Below are 13,049 nucleotides of genomic sequence, written 5' to 3'. Positions count from 1 at the left end.
CAAGCACTTTACACTTAACTAATGATGTGCGTGTAACAGGCTGAAATGTTTATTGATGAATGGGTATCGGATGCCATTGTGATTGAGTAAACTGTTTGTAGAGTGCTATAATTCCATACGACCCTGTCCTGTACTACTTCTTTGCATACAATGCCAATTCATTTAATACGGCAACAATTCTAAATGGCAGTAGGTCTACACACACAAAAATACTTTCACTTGTCATAGCATCTTGGTGAGTTCTCCCCAGTAAATGCGATGAATCGATACTCGATGTCGCTCACATGTTTCCTCTCAGCAAGTTGCGACTGCAATCTCTTGGCCTGAAACAGAAGCAAATGGAAGAAAATCACAAAGAAAGAAACACCCAGATATTCATTCAATTCCTGGGGCTGCTGTCATTAAGCACTGAAAATGACGTGACATACAGTGGAATAGTAACGTACTTCCTCCATGTCCTGCCTTGCAGCTTCTGTCTCCTCTTGGGCAGTGCCACTGGGCCTCCTGCGCCTCTCCTGGATCATCTGAACATGGCTCCTGATCCGCTGCTCTAACTCACGGTCGCGGGCTGCCCTGGGGTCACACAGGTCAAGGGTAAAATGAACCACCATTCCACAAACTAAAGATTCTCTTAGTTACATACCACTGTGGGTGCTGCATGTTGTTTGTGGTGGAGGAGTAGCTGGCTAGCAACAGACTACAGAGACCAGTTGCTCGGAGTCCGGACCTGTCTGACCCTGTCAGGCTGTGACTGACCAATGCTCTCTCCACATATACATTTATCACACGATTTCACGCGATTGATTGATTTAATTATTTGTTTATTTATTTCGATGGACTGTACGCTGAAATTCAGCTCTTAGCTGCCAATGTTGTACAGCTGACAATAAACTAAACCTTATGTACTGGGGTGTACTCTTTTGAATCAATAGTTTACATGTACAGTATTTAGTATTTCATTGTCAAAATCAAAATCGGTCACATACAATACGTGTAGAACTTACAGTGAAATGCATACTTACAAGCCCTTAACCAACAATGCAGTTAAGAAAAAAAATTAAGTAAAAAATAGATTAGTAAAAAAATAAATAAAAAAATAATAAATAATTAAAGAGCAGCAGTAAAATAACAATAGCGAGGCTATGTACAGGGGGTACCGGTAGAGTCAATGTGCAGGGGCACCGGTTAGTCGAGGTACAGTACTGGACAACAGAAAAAAGTAATTAATTAAAACAATCAGCTGAACCAAAGTATTTGACAGAGGGGACAAAATATATGCTTTGAACAAAAGAGATGTCTGTAAAAAACCCTCTTTCCACTAAATGTCTCTGAACATTTTTGATTGATCTGCCATTGCTTCCTTTGGTGGCTACTGTTAGTAGATTAGCTGCAACAGTGTATCCATTGATTGACACATCATAGCTACATCATACCTGGCTTCCTTGTGTTCCTTCTGGGACTGGAACGATCTCTGTCTCTGGATCCTCTTTGGTGGGGGGTTGTGGGTCTTGACCTCACCACTTTCAACAACACTACACAGAGACTCTGTGGCGTATGGAGCGTTTATCGGTACCTGTAACAAAAAAAATACATTCATTTCTATAGAAAGCTAGTCTTTTCTTCATATAACCAAAACTGTGAACTTACCGAAAGTTAAGGATGGATGATAGATCTGTCAGTGACACAGATTGACTACTACTATCCTGGCACATTGCTGAAGAGGTCAGATATTAGATATACAGCTATGGGTTGCTCTTTTCTTTTGAGGATCTGTGGGTCCATGCCAAATCTTTTCACCCTCATGAGGTGGAAGAGGCATTGTCGTGCCATCTTCACAACTATGTTGGTATGTGTGGACCATGATTTTTTACATTTTTTTTATTTTACCTTTATTTAACTAGGCAAGTCAGTTAAGAACAAATTCTTATTTTACAATGATGGCCTGATAATTCCTTAGTGATGTGGTCACCAAGGAACTTGAAGCTCTAGACCCGCTCCACTACAGCACCGTCGATGTGGATGGGGGCGTGCTCAGCTCTCTGTTTCCTGTAGTCCATGATCAGTTCCTCTGTCTCGCTGACGTTGAGGGAGAGGTTGTTGTCCTGACACCACACTGCCAGGTCTCTAACCTCCTCCCTATAGGTCGTCTCATCGTTGTCGGTGATCAGGCGTACCACCGTCATGTCGTCTGCAAACTTAATGATGGTGTTGGAGTTGTGTGCGGCCACGCAGTCTAGTCTGCTGCTGTGTATCTGACTGTGTGTGTGTGCGCTAGCGTTGTGTGGAAGGGTTATGTTTACCAGCTGTGGTGCAGCCTCACTGGGGACATCTGACTGCAGGATGACTGACTCGGCACACTGGAGGCACAGTGACCCATCGTTAGCTAGGCCTGTCGCTGCCCCTGACCTGGACAGCCTCAGCTGAGTGTCTGCGCAGCCTGACGCTATCTTTTTCAACGTCTGCTCACCCAGAATGAAAACAAGGACTCCAGTCAGTCTCTCTCTTTCTACTCTACTCTAACTTCTCTCAGACAGTTTCCTTATGACAAGAACAGAACTGACTGCATTTTTATAATTCAAATGTTCTCCCTTTCCAATGACTGTGAAAGCCTTTCCTCAGGCTGGTGTTATGCTGCCCTCCTCTGGTCATTGGAAAGGGAGAAAATTTGAATCAGAAAAATGCTTTCAGTTCTGTGAGTGAACAAAATAGTGTATTCCAAAAATAGAATGGGAGTGAAAGCAGACATACAGAACAGACATACCTCTTCTCTTCTATGTCGCTCACGCCTTTCCTGCTTGTGCTCTAAGATTTTCCTCTCCTGCATGACCCTAGCATGAGTACGCCATTCCTTGAGGAGCTCTTGGTCTCTAAGTGGAAAAGAAAGGCAGGGCCATATCAAGCACTGTGAGGAATTCATTACCCTATAAACACTGATCTAAGTTTGGTTTTATTTTGTTTAGGTTAGGATTGGGGTAGGATAAACTCATCTTAGACCTTGCTGGATTTCTTTACCTACCCCTTATTGGCATTGGTTTTTGCAGACACATAATATTGATCCCTCCCTTTCTGGGACTTCATCAAATGCCAATTTGAGACAATACACCCCTGCTTTCTGAAACTGCAAGTAGAGAGACAATTCTCTCTCACCCCTGGTATAACATAGTTGGCAACTAAATATGGTATGTAATTAATGTGATTCAAAAGGCCACAAACGCAGTAGGGAGTCAGAGGTATAGCTTACTGATGTGAGATAATTCTGTTGGGTTCTATAAAAATCCAACAGTATTAACTTACGTACTTCCTCCTTTGTTCAAGAATTGCTTGTTTTTCTTTAAGCTCTTTCATTGCAGCCAGTCTTCTCTCCTCTGACCTCTTCCAGTACTGCATGTCAAAGGGAGGGAGCTCGGGAAATATATTTCCCCTGGTAATCTCTTTCTTTCTGACAAAGAAATCGAAATAAAATGTTTTATTTTTTTATTGCTCTCAGAAGGACCGTGGCCCTACAGAGCCTGGGAGATTTTATCACTAGGCCTCCTCCTCAGAGCCTGTCATGAAAATATTCTTAAACTGTCCATGCAGTATTTTCCATCTCAATAGCCTATTCGTCTACAGTGGCTCCCTCTCTTTTCACCTTTCCTTCACGGCATTTAATTCCTCAGAGAAAGAATCCACCATATTGCTTTCACCTATCATTGCTAGCCTCGTAAACCATACTGTCCCCTGTCCTGAGTATAGTGGCATGTCTGGTTGAAGAGTTTGGCAGTTCAAAAAAGGAGAGGACACCATAGACTACTGAGTTTCCCCTAGATCTGCAGTTACCAGACACCTGTCAATTCTCCCAAAACTTTACCAGAGGTTGAACCTTTTTGACTTGACCTTTTAATGACGGGCAGAGGGTATGTCTTGTGGCCTCTATCACCCTCTGCTGCTCTAGGGAGGCGTGAAATAGGGAGGGCATAGCCAAACTCAGCTCTGTCCATTTGGCTCATCTTCTGCCTCAGCTCTCTGAACCTCTGCAGCTCATCTTCATCCACCACCTCTTCACAAAGGTCCAAACTGGACTTCATAAGCTCTGTCAACTGTAGCTTCTCCACTGGGGGCATGTCTGCAACCAAATCAACAAGAACTTTCCATGAAAATGATTATGGTAGCAAAATAATACATTTCTGTCACTTCCTATATAAACAATTGTCCTCTTTTGGATCTTTTGCATCTATGCTGAAAAAAACATTTTAGTGAATACTAGATGTAAAGTTGAAGCTGTAATGAGCCCATAGTAAGCATGTCCCCTCATTCATTAAATAACATGATGAAATCTGGTGTGACATGATCTGAATGCCGGCATATTGCCCTGCCAGTGACAACATAATATCAATCAAGATGAAATTACCTTTCCAGAGAGACAGTGAGCCTTGATCCTTTTTTTAAATAACATAAATATATAAAGATATAACAGGGCACCTTTGTTCTAGGTGTAGGCTTTCTGCTGAGGGGTGCCTTGGCTAGTCATGCTACCCATAGGCACTACTAGACAGTGGTTGATGACAAAGCACCTCTGTTAGAAGCCCACTGGTTATCGATCATTTTAAATCGGGCTAAAAATATTACTGGGTAGAGCTGCACAAAAAAGTCTGCCTGCTGCATGCACCGTCTCCAAGGGAACAGAAGTCACACCACTGAAGTGGAACAAGGGCAAGGAGCTATTTTGGTGGCCAGCCTTTCTTATACAATCGAACAGATGGCGGTGGGCGTGTTCAGAAGGGCGGACACCACACAAACACCTTGCCGTCACATTGTTCAACTTCATCAGGTGACATTACAGTTATCGTTATCATTCACCTGGAAGAGAGTTCCGCACACTAACCGGTCGTTCGGCCATGGCACTCCGTAGGTACTGTAGGATGCATTGGAGGCCCTGCCCCACAACCTCTTGAGGTGGAAACGTGATGGGGCAATGCCTCAAACTCAGGGCCTTGAGAGTAATCACGTTACCTGAGAAGTACAAACACATATGTCAGAAAATGTAATGCAGTTCACAGCTGGAGTTGGGTCACTGAAGAATACGCTGGGGAAAAAAATTACATGTCCCACCCACTCCTCCAGTAAAGGAAATGAAGTCCAAGCATCCTGAGAGGGACATGCAGCCTATCCCAAAATACTGTCAAAGTCACTGAATACTGTTGATGAAATGCAATGATGTTCTTGTGTAAAGGATAACGGAAACAAGGTGACAGAGTTCAACTCACCCAGTTCCAGTGGAAGCTCTGTGATAGGATTCCCTTCTAGCAGCAACGTTTTCAGACATCTGCGTCAACCAATTAATACATGAATCCATTAAAATCCACAGCACATCTACAAATATTTTGGTTGAAAAGCCCATACAAACTAGCCTAAAATACCTGTGTAGACCAATTTTCGCAGGAAGGGACGTGATTTGGTTATTTCTGAGATCTAACCACACCAAGTTTGACAAACTGGTGAACAGCATATCCGGAAGCCTGGATATTTCATTACCTTCAAGATACAAATTCTTAAAACAACAGGAAGATAGTTAGAGAGGATACAGTTAGTTCTGAATAACAAAGCATATTCTTGAAAATAATAGCATCAGAAAAATCTGCTTGGCCTACCTTTAAAGTAGTATCCTTCAAAATGCAATCCACAACATATTTTAAGTTTCTTCTGCTGAAATTTAGGGTGTCAGATGTGACATATTCAGTGATCTGTATAGGTCCAACACACTCTGGTTGAATGTGTGGGGTATGTGTTTTAACAGCATTATCACCACAATCAAGGCTTAAATGAAGGTCAGTCATTTCCTTTCCTAAGGAAGACATTGCTGCTGTGCTGTTATCTCATTTGGTCGGTTAATAAGCAGTTGTATCCTTCAGCCCGTCATCAAAGTGCCATCTTGAAACCAGATTGTCAACGCCCATGATGGCTAGAGGGAGAAACAAGAAAATATGTCAGACGTGAAACTCATCTTCCAGTTAAATACAGTGACAGTCAAATTAATGTCCTGGCCCTTTGGGAGAAATGGATCATTAAATGTGTAAAAACTCTCGACCAGATATTGATGTAACGTTAACCAGCATAGACACCTAATTGTTGGATACAACTAAAATTGAACTCTTGATACTGAAATGTGAACAACTGTTAGCTATAGCTATGTTGGCTACTTTGACCACATGGAATATTTCTGACATGCAACATTTTAAACGTAGGCTAACGTTAGTTAGCTTATGCATTTAGCGTTACCATAACTGTTAGCTCGCTAACGCGTTAGATATGCAAACCCAAAACATTTGGTGAATATATTGTACAACGCGTCATTCATCATCCTAAACCAAGCAATCACTAAAATGTATAAGAACGTATGAATTACAGGATTATCAACAAGCTGAAGTAAATACATTCAACTTTTGTAGAGGCATTAGCTAGGTAGTTTATTTACCTAGCTAGCTAGTAGTTAGCCAGCTAGTCGTGTGATCAGCTATTACCATGGTAACCGTGGTGGCAGGACAACATCAACTACAGGGCGTATCAATAATCAAACCGTGCGTACAATTGGCATGTGACGCAATTAACAAGTCTCTTCATCATCATTGGCCAAGAGAGGGACCGTTTTTGTTGACTTTTAGGTTGACAGACAAACCAAAAGTAAAAACAAAAAACACTTTTTTTTTTTACTTGAGGAAAGGAACGAAAATCAAATGATTTATAGTATTATTATAATGTCACATTAAGTATCATCCACTCCGTGCCTAACTAGCATCAGTTTCCTACATAAATCTAGACATATCCCATTCCCACTGTATGCCATGATGAAGCATGAAGTGTAATCTCACATCTGTAAATGATGTAGCCTATTCTAAGGTCAGGGAAGTAAAGTGTTAACCCCATTTTCAATGATCTGGCGCCACCCTTTTCCTAATTAGATTCGCATTTTCGCAATGACCGTATCCAGTTAGAGAATATACAGCAGCACTTCCTATAATATTGAAAATGTTCTTAAGGTCTAGCCGCTAGCACGAGAGCTGCAGAGAGGCTGGGTTCTTGACATGCATGACAGTGAGACTCAACGTCGACTAGGGAACTGTCACACACGGCTCCGCGAACATAAGTCAGTTGAGGACGGAAGAGAAAAATAGGAAAGCAGATTGTTTTTCTTTTTAAAACAGAATTGAGGCTCACTATCCGATCTAATCTCTCGTTTTTATTGTTTTAGTGAGGCAAAGTCGCAGTGCGTAAATGCGATAAAAATAAAAAATAGAGAAACAACAGAGGAGGGAGCGATGCATTTGTTCAACGTGTCCAACACACAGCTGTAGTTTTTTTTAACGGGCGAGGAATGCTATCTGAGCTCGCGCATCAATGTTTCACTGGGGCAAGTGGAAGAAGAGGATGGGCGCGAATAGTTCTTCTAAGAGACCGGTCTACGATGAAAAGGAAGATGGTAAGAAAACACGAAGCATTGCTATTCGTTTGAGTTCATGGTGAACTATAGTGCAACATTGTAGCGCCACTCAAATTGCACGTGAGTCAAAGTTACAGTGTAGCCTCTGAAGGCTACATTCATTGGATCAAGCAATTTCATCACTATGTTGCCTACTGCTTGCACAATAGGTGACGATGAGCATTCTAGGCTAAACTCGTTCCACCTCGAGAATTTTGGAGGAAATATTTCTAAAATGATAGCCTCCTCAAGCAAGGTCTTGCTTGCAGCCTAGATATGAAAGAAGAGGTGGGGGGTGTGGTGTTCAACTTTAGATTGGACAGTGAAACAAAATGTAAAATGTAGGCCATACATAGTCTAGCAACTAACACAGTATTTCACACCTGTTTTTGCCAAGCTATGCCAATGTAATGTTTGTTGTTGTTGTTGTTCTTTATGACAAGAAAACAACTGTTCCAGAAAGATGACACTGAAATATTGGTTGCAATCTATTTATTCTCTAGATCAATCAAGTGGTTACAGTGTCGTAAAGCCATTATCATTACATTATGATGATTACATACAATGCAGAAGTCTCATTATTAAATTATTTTCTTGTTATTCTTCAGCCTTTCCAGAAGGAACATTTTCCCTATCATTCTCTGTAAAAAATAAGATAGTGTTGGCTGAATGCAAAGAAATATGAGCATGTGAAGTTGTGTTATTTTTTTTGTCATTTAGCAGACACTCTTATCCAGAGTGACTTACAGTAAGTGCAGTTTTCATACTTTCTTTATACTGATCCCTCATGGGAATTGAACCCACAACCCTGGCATTGCATACGCCATGCTATACCAACTGAGCTACACAGGACTGAATAATAACAATAATTGAAGAATTAAGACAAGAACAGTGGCACGCATGAAAGTAAGGCTAATTTATGGCTGTTAGTGTAAAGGAGAGTAAGCCTATTGGAGCTTAACCAAATATACCTTGCTTTGAATCACCAATACCCCTTAATGAGCTAAAATACTAATGTTGCCAATGAGTTTTCTAAAATGACAGAAGAGCCTACTAAATGAGTTCCGTTCACTACAGAGTTGAGGTCATATGATAAGGGGTGGGGGAGAAATTCTACGGTAACAGAATCACGCTGAGACTCAGATTTTTCACTTTAAAATGTATGCCAAACAGAAACCATTGATTTCAAAGTTAAACAAACTATAAAACCATATGCACAAGGACTACTTTGAACAATTTACACAGAACATTTCACAAAAACACATTTACTGGATGATCTGTGCGGATGCAAAGTTTGGTAACAGAATTACGGTAAAATCTCCCTCTGTTTTTAAAAAAAAGATTAAGATGTTTGCAGAAAGAATGGGGTGTCAGCTCTGACATGACACCTTAAGTTTGAAAAAATCTGTTTTGGTTATTGAACTACAGTAAGTGAAGTGGATTTACACCCGGTAACATAATTACATCATAGGTCCCTGATCTGTACTCCACAGAAATGCGTAATTATGTATATACATGTCATTCTTTTCATGGTGATGTGTCCTGAATATGCAATATACAAACCGGATCAAATCTGAACCAACCATAGATGTCTATGTTTCACAAGTTTGGACATCACAGTAAAGGTGGCAGGTAGCCGGTAGTCTAGCAGTTAAGAGCGTTGGGATACTAACCGAAAGGTCGCTGGTTCGAATCCCAGAGCTGACTAGGTGAAAAAAATATGTTGATGTACATTTAAAGCAAAGCACTTAACCCTAATTGCTCCTGTAAGTCGCTTTGGATAAGAGTGTCTGGTAGGTATAGAGCACATCAAACTAGAGTACTGAACTCTACTTTTCTTCACTGTGCTGTCCAAACTCAATGTGTATATATATATGTTGAAATCAAAAAACAATGTCTGTGGATGTTGAAATCAAGGACATGGTGGACTGACCAAATTTCAACTGCTTTTCAATGTCCATGGACGTTTGGTGCAGGTCGGTGCTCAGTGGGTGTGGATGCTTGTTACAGTAAATGGAAAGAGAGGAGAGGTAACATTAACTGGAGAGAGATTGTCCAGACTGTTTTCACACTCATTTTGACCACCAGATGACAGAAAGAAAACAGTTATGAGCTGAACATAACAGTATGCCAGTGGAAGGGAGGACAGCAGGTGACCAATTGTGGTTTGTGACTACTATGATTTCCCATTGTAGCCAATTCAATTGCAGTAATCCCATTACAGATTTTTCGGTAATTCTGTTACCGATTTGGTAACAGAATTAGGAGTTTGATCACTTAAGTCATAAACAAAAATGTATATCAGTAAAATCATTATAACTAATTGGTAGGTTTACCTTTACTTTTTACTTCTGTGAACTTTTATTATCCTCCCTCATGAGGTGTATATATGGGTTTTTGGTAACAGAATTATGTGGCACAAGGAAATATTTCTTAAACTTAATTTAATTCAAGTAATTTCTCAAACGGAATATATGTGTTGATATTATTTTGCAGGGGTCTTTACTTCAACATTATTGTGTTTTTTTGAAGTATTTCTAATACATTTTTAAGACTTTTTCTGCTAGATGTTTTCTAAGACCCATTTGCATCTGTTTGACCAGAAATCAAAGCCATTACTTATGCCTAATTTTTAAGATGGAAAATTTATTAAAAAATGTATCTATGCCTTTTCTTCTCCAAAATATGGACTCTTAGCTTTCATTTGATACCCAATTTGACATGCTCCTATGAACACGTTGCTGCTCATGGGTCCTTTACATGGAAATGCCCTTTGGCTACAAGGGTTACCCATTTAGAAGCTACATTTTGTCCATAATGTTAAAATGGTACTTTTTAATGCATCAACAGACATCAGTGAAAATTATGTAAAAGTAATGGAAAGTGCACGGTTCACTGCTTCCCATTACAATCTTTGTTGTTTTTGTCAGTGTTCATTTTCATATGGAGCTGTGTACAGTTTGTCAAATTCAAAGTTATAGAGGAGGTTCTGTTTCCAGAGGAAAGAGGGAGGCAGTTCTAAGTTTGTTTTTGTCCCCCCTTTACTTTTGATTAACGGAGGAGCCTTGAGGCTCAAGGCTGGCATGGAAGAAATGGGGAGGAGACGACATATATTCTCAATTTTAAAGTCTTATATCATTTCTATGGGCCGGGGTGATTGCTTTGCGTTCTATAACATCCAGTTTTTTTTTTTCTGAATCACAAGTTACATGAATACCTAATTACTTCAGTTACAACCCCGCCTCCACTCCACCTCACCCAGAATGAGCATGCTGTGTATGTTCATCACCTTCCCCATTATCATTATGCGTAGATGCACATACATTAAGTAAATGTTATGCCGTGGTGCAAGGGGGCGGTTGATAGAATTCCTTTCACATCGTGAACATTTGAGGGCATTAATTCAAGACTGTTTGCAGAGAGCGCGAGAGAGACTTTGTCAGTCCCAGTTTAGCCTCACTTTGAAGTGTTTTCCATTTTATTTTCAGGACATCCAGTGTTACAAGAACAACACAAAATGATTTGACGTATACAGTTGCATTCATGAGTTTTATTGACAAATGTCCGCCAAGCAAAAACCTGATAATAAGAATGCTGTAAGTACAGAAATTGTTAGCTCAGTGGGACATGAATATCCAACTAGTCAGCGACAACTGTGTGACAGCAACTTTGAGCTTATTACAGTATTATAGACACTATGTCCTGGGATTTCCTATGATCTTCTATGTAGAAGAATCTCTTACCTTCTAACAACACTTGTGTCGCTCTAGCTCTGCCCGCGTCAATCACACAGACTAATGGTGCAGAAGAAATAGACTAATCCAATGCAACAACCCAGCAGTCTGTAGCTCAAACACACAATGTTAAAAAGGGGTTAGAAGTCCAAAACGTGCCAGCGTCACGGTGGGGCTGTTGGAGTTTTAATGCGTTATCCATCGACGTATCTGATCTCTACACATTAAAACGGTAGTGGTGCCATGCCATTCAGTCGATTGTATGGAAGTTGCTGAGTTGGTTTCATGTCAAGAGCATCCACTAAGTGTTGTGTATCTTTCTACCTGGGTCTCTAAGGAACAGTATCTCTTGGCATATTGGAAAACTGCATATGGCCTAGATTAGGCAGTAATATTAGAGCGTTCCTTGCCTACAAAGGTCTCGACCATAATCGAGTATTCAGATTGATGTCCAAGAGAAGCTGCCAGAGGGCTATTTTAGTAGATTTTTTGATTTATAGCGAGGAAATAAGGGAGAGCCTATAGGATTGAATGAGGCACTCCTTGCATGGCTGTTGTGCATTGCATTATTTCTCAGAACCACTTAGAGCTAGTGTCGTATAAACTAGTGTCGTATAAACAGACCGTCATATGGCTGGATCCCACTGCAACACTCAAGCCTTTCTTTACAAAGGTCATGCAAACACTAGCTGGATGAAAGTGTTGAAGCATGAGCAAAGGTAAGTCCCAAGAGAAAGAAGCACTTTGCTTTGACAAAACCTCACCTTACCACTGCAGTAATGCACCGTGTGCGTAATGCGCTCAATGTAGTGTGTGCAAGTTTGTGACTCATGTATGTGCGTTCCATGAGCATGAGGCTTTGAAGAACAAAACAGCGGGGCAGACATGGAGAAAGATGGAGAGATGACAGATTGCATGGAATACGGAGTCCCAGTTTTCTATCATCTTCAGCATTAGTCTCTCAATTTCTCTCTCTCTCTCTCTCTCGCTCTCTCTCTCCATCTATTAAACAGAGCGGTAGCCCTGTGCCTGCAGCTTTTAGCCTCTTACTAGTACTGACTAATTTTCCTTGGCTGTAGAAAGGGTTTCCTGTAAAAAGGTTCTACATGGAAACCAAAACGGGTCTACTTGGAACCAAAAGGGTTTTACCTGGAACCAAAAGGGTTTATTCAAAGGGTTCTTCATTGAGGACAGCTGTTGAATCCTTTTAGGTTGTAGATAGCATATTTTTTGTTAAGAGGAGTGTAGCCCACTACTACACAAAAGGGGATAGTTCTAAGTAGTCTATCAGTCACCCAAAGTCCAAGGGTTGTTTGTGATGTTATTGCTATCCTATTACAGAACAGTATGTCCAACTTGTGAAGTTGGTGAGGTATTCCTTTCCACCACGAATCAGATACTACAGAATGAACACCATATATCAGGAAAGGGTTCTTCACGGAACCCAAAACGGTTATACTTGGAGCCAAAAATAGTTTTTACCTGGGGGAAAAAATAGTTATTCTATGGGGACAACTGAAGAACCCTTTTGGAACCCTTTTTTCTAAGAGTGTAAAAAGGGTTTTACATGGAACCCAAAACGGGTCTACTTGGAACCAAAAGGGTGTTACCTGGAACCAAAAGGGTTTATTCAAAGGGTTCTTCTATGAGGACAGCTGAAGAATCCTTTTAGGTTGTAGATAGCCTTGTTAAAATGGTATATATCTGTACTGACAGAACATGCCACTTTCTAAAGGTATTCAATGTTTACAATTCCCTAACCTTGTACTCGCTTCTGGTGATAAACAGGAGACTGTGTTCATAACAAAACTATAGTTTCAGACTGAAAGTGTCTTCAAAGAGATCAGCTCAGCTGGGTG

At 40.7% G+C, this 13,049-nt stretch overlaps 2 protein-coding genes across 7 annotated transcripts in view; one reads left to right on the top strand and one right to left on the bottom strand.

Moving 5' to 3' along the window:
- Positions 1-25: 25 nt before the first annotated feature.
- On the bottom strand, positions 26-6,530 carry LOC115193951 (leucine-rich repeat-containing protein 27). Of its 6 annotated transcripts, none has more exons than XM_029753105.1 (13): positions 6,501-6,530; positions 5,631-5,941; positions 5,400-5,530; positions 5,247-5,305; positions 4,840-4,992; positions 3,877-4,105; positions 3,299-3,439; positions 3,017-3,118; positions 2,762-2,867; positions 2,301-2,459; positions 1,434-1,573; positions 447-573; positions 26-323 (listed from the first exon to the last, which is right to left on the bottom strand). In XM_029753105.1, exons 2-13 carry the CDS (start codon positions 5,835-5,837, stop codon positions 216-218), a joined length of 1,662 nt encoding a protein of 553 aa, XP_029608965.1. In that variant the 5' UTR covers positions 5,838-5,941; positions 6,501-6,530; the 3' UTR covers positions 26-215. The 6 variants fall into 6 exon arrangements, with proteins under 6 accessions (XP_029608965.1, XP_029608963.1, XP_029608964.1 ...); XM_029753103.1 differs by having other exon boundaries at positions 6,455-6,518; XM_029753104.1 differs by lacking the exon at positions 6,501-6,530 and adding an exon at positions 6,386-6,452.
- Positions 6,531-6,870: 340 nt separating this feature from the next.
- The window catches only part of LOC115193952 (serine/threonine-protein kinase 32C), a 150,643-nt gene continuing 144,464 nt past the window's right edge, over positions 6,871-13,049 (top strand). Inside the window, exon 1 of the mRNA XM_029753110.1 lies at positions 6,871-7,456. Coding sequence (XP_029608970.1) covers positions 7,375-7,456 — 82 coding nt within the window. The 5' untranslated portion in view covers positions 6,871-7,374. The remainder of the gene's footprint in view (positions 7,457-13,049) is intronic.

The sequence above is a fragment of the Salmo trutta genome, chromosome 5 (genome assembly GCF_901001165.1).
Source record: "Salmo trutta chromosome 5, fSalTru1.1, whole genome shotgun sequence".
NCBI classification, from domain to species: Eukaryota; Metazoa; Chordata; class Actinopteri; order Salmoniformes; family Salmonidae; genus Salmo; species Salmo trutta.
This window is presented reverse-complemented; position numbering and strand designations above follow the sequence as displayed.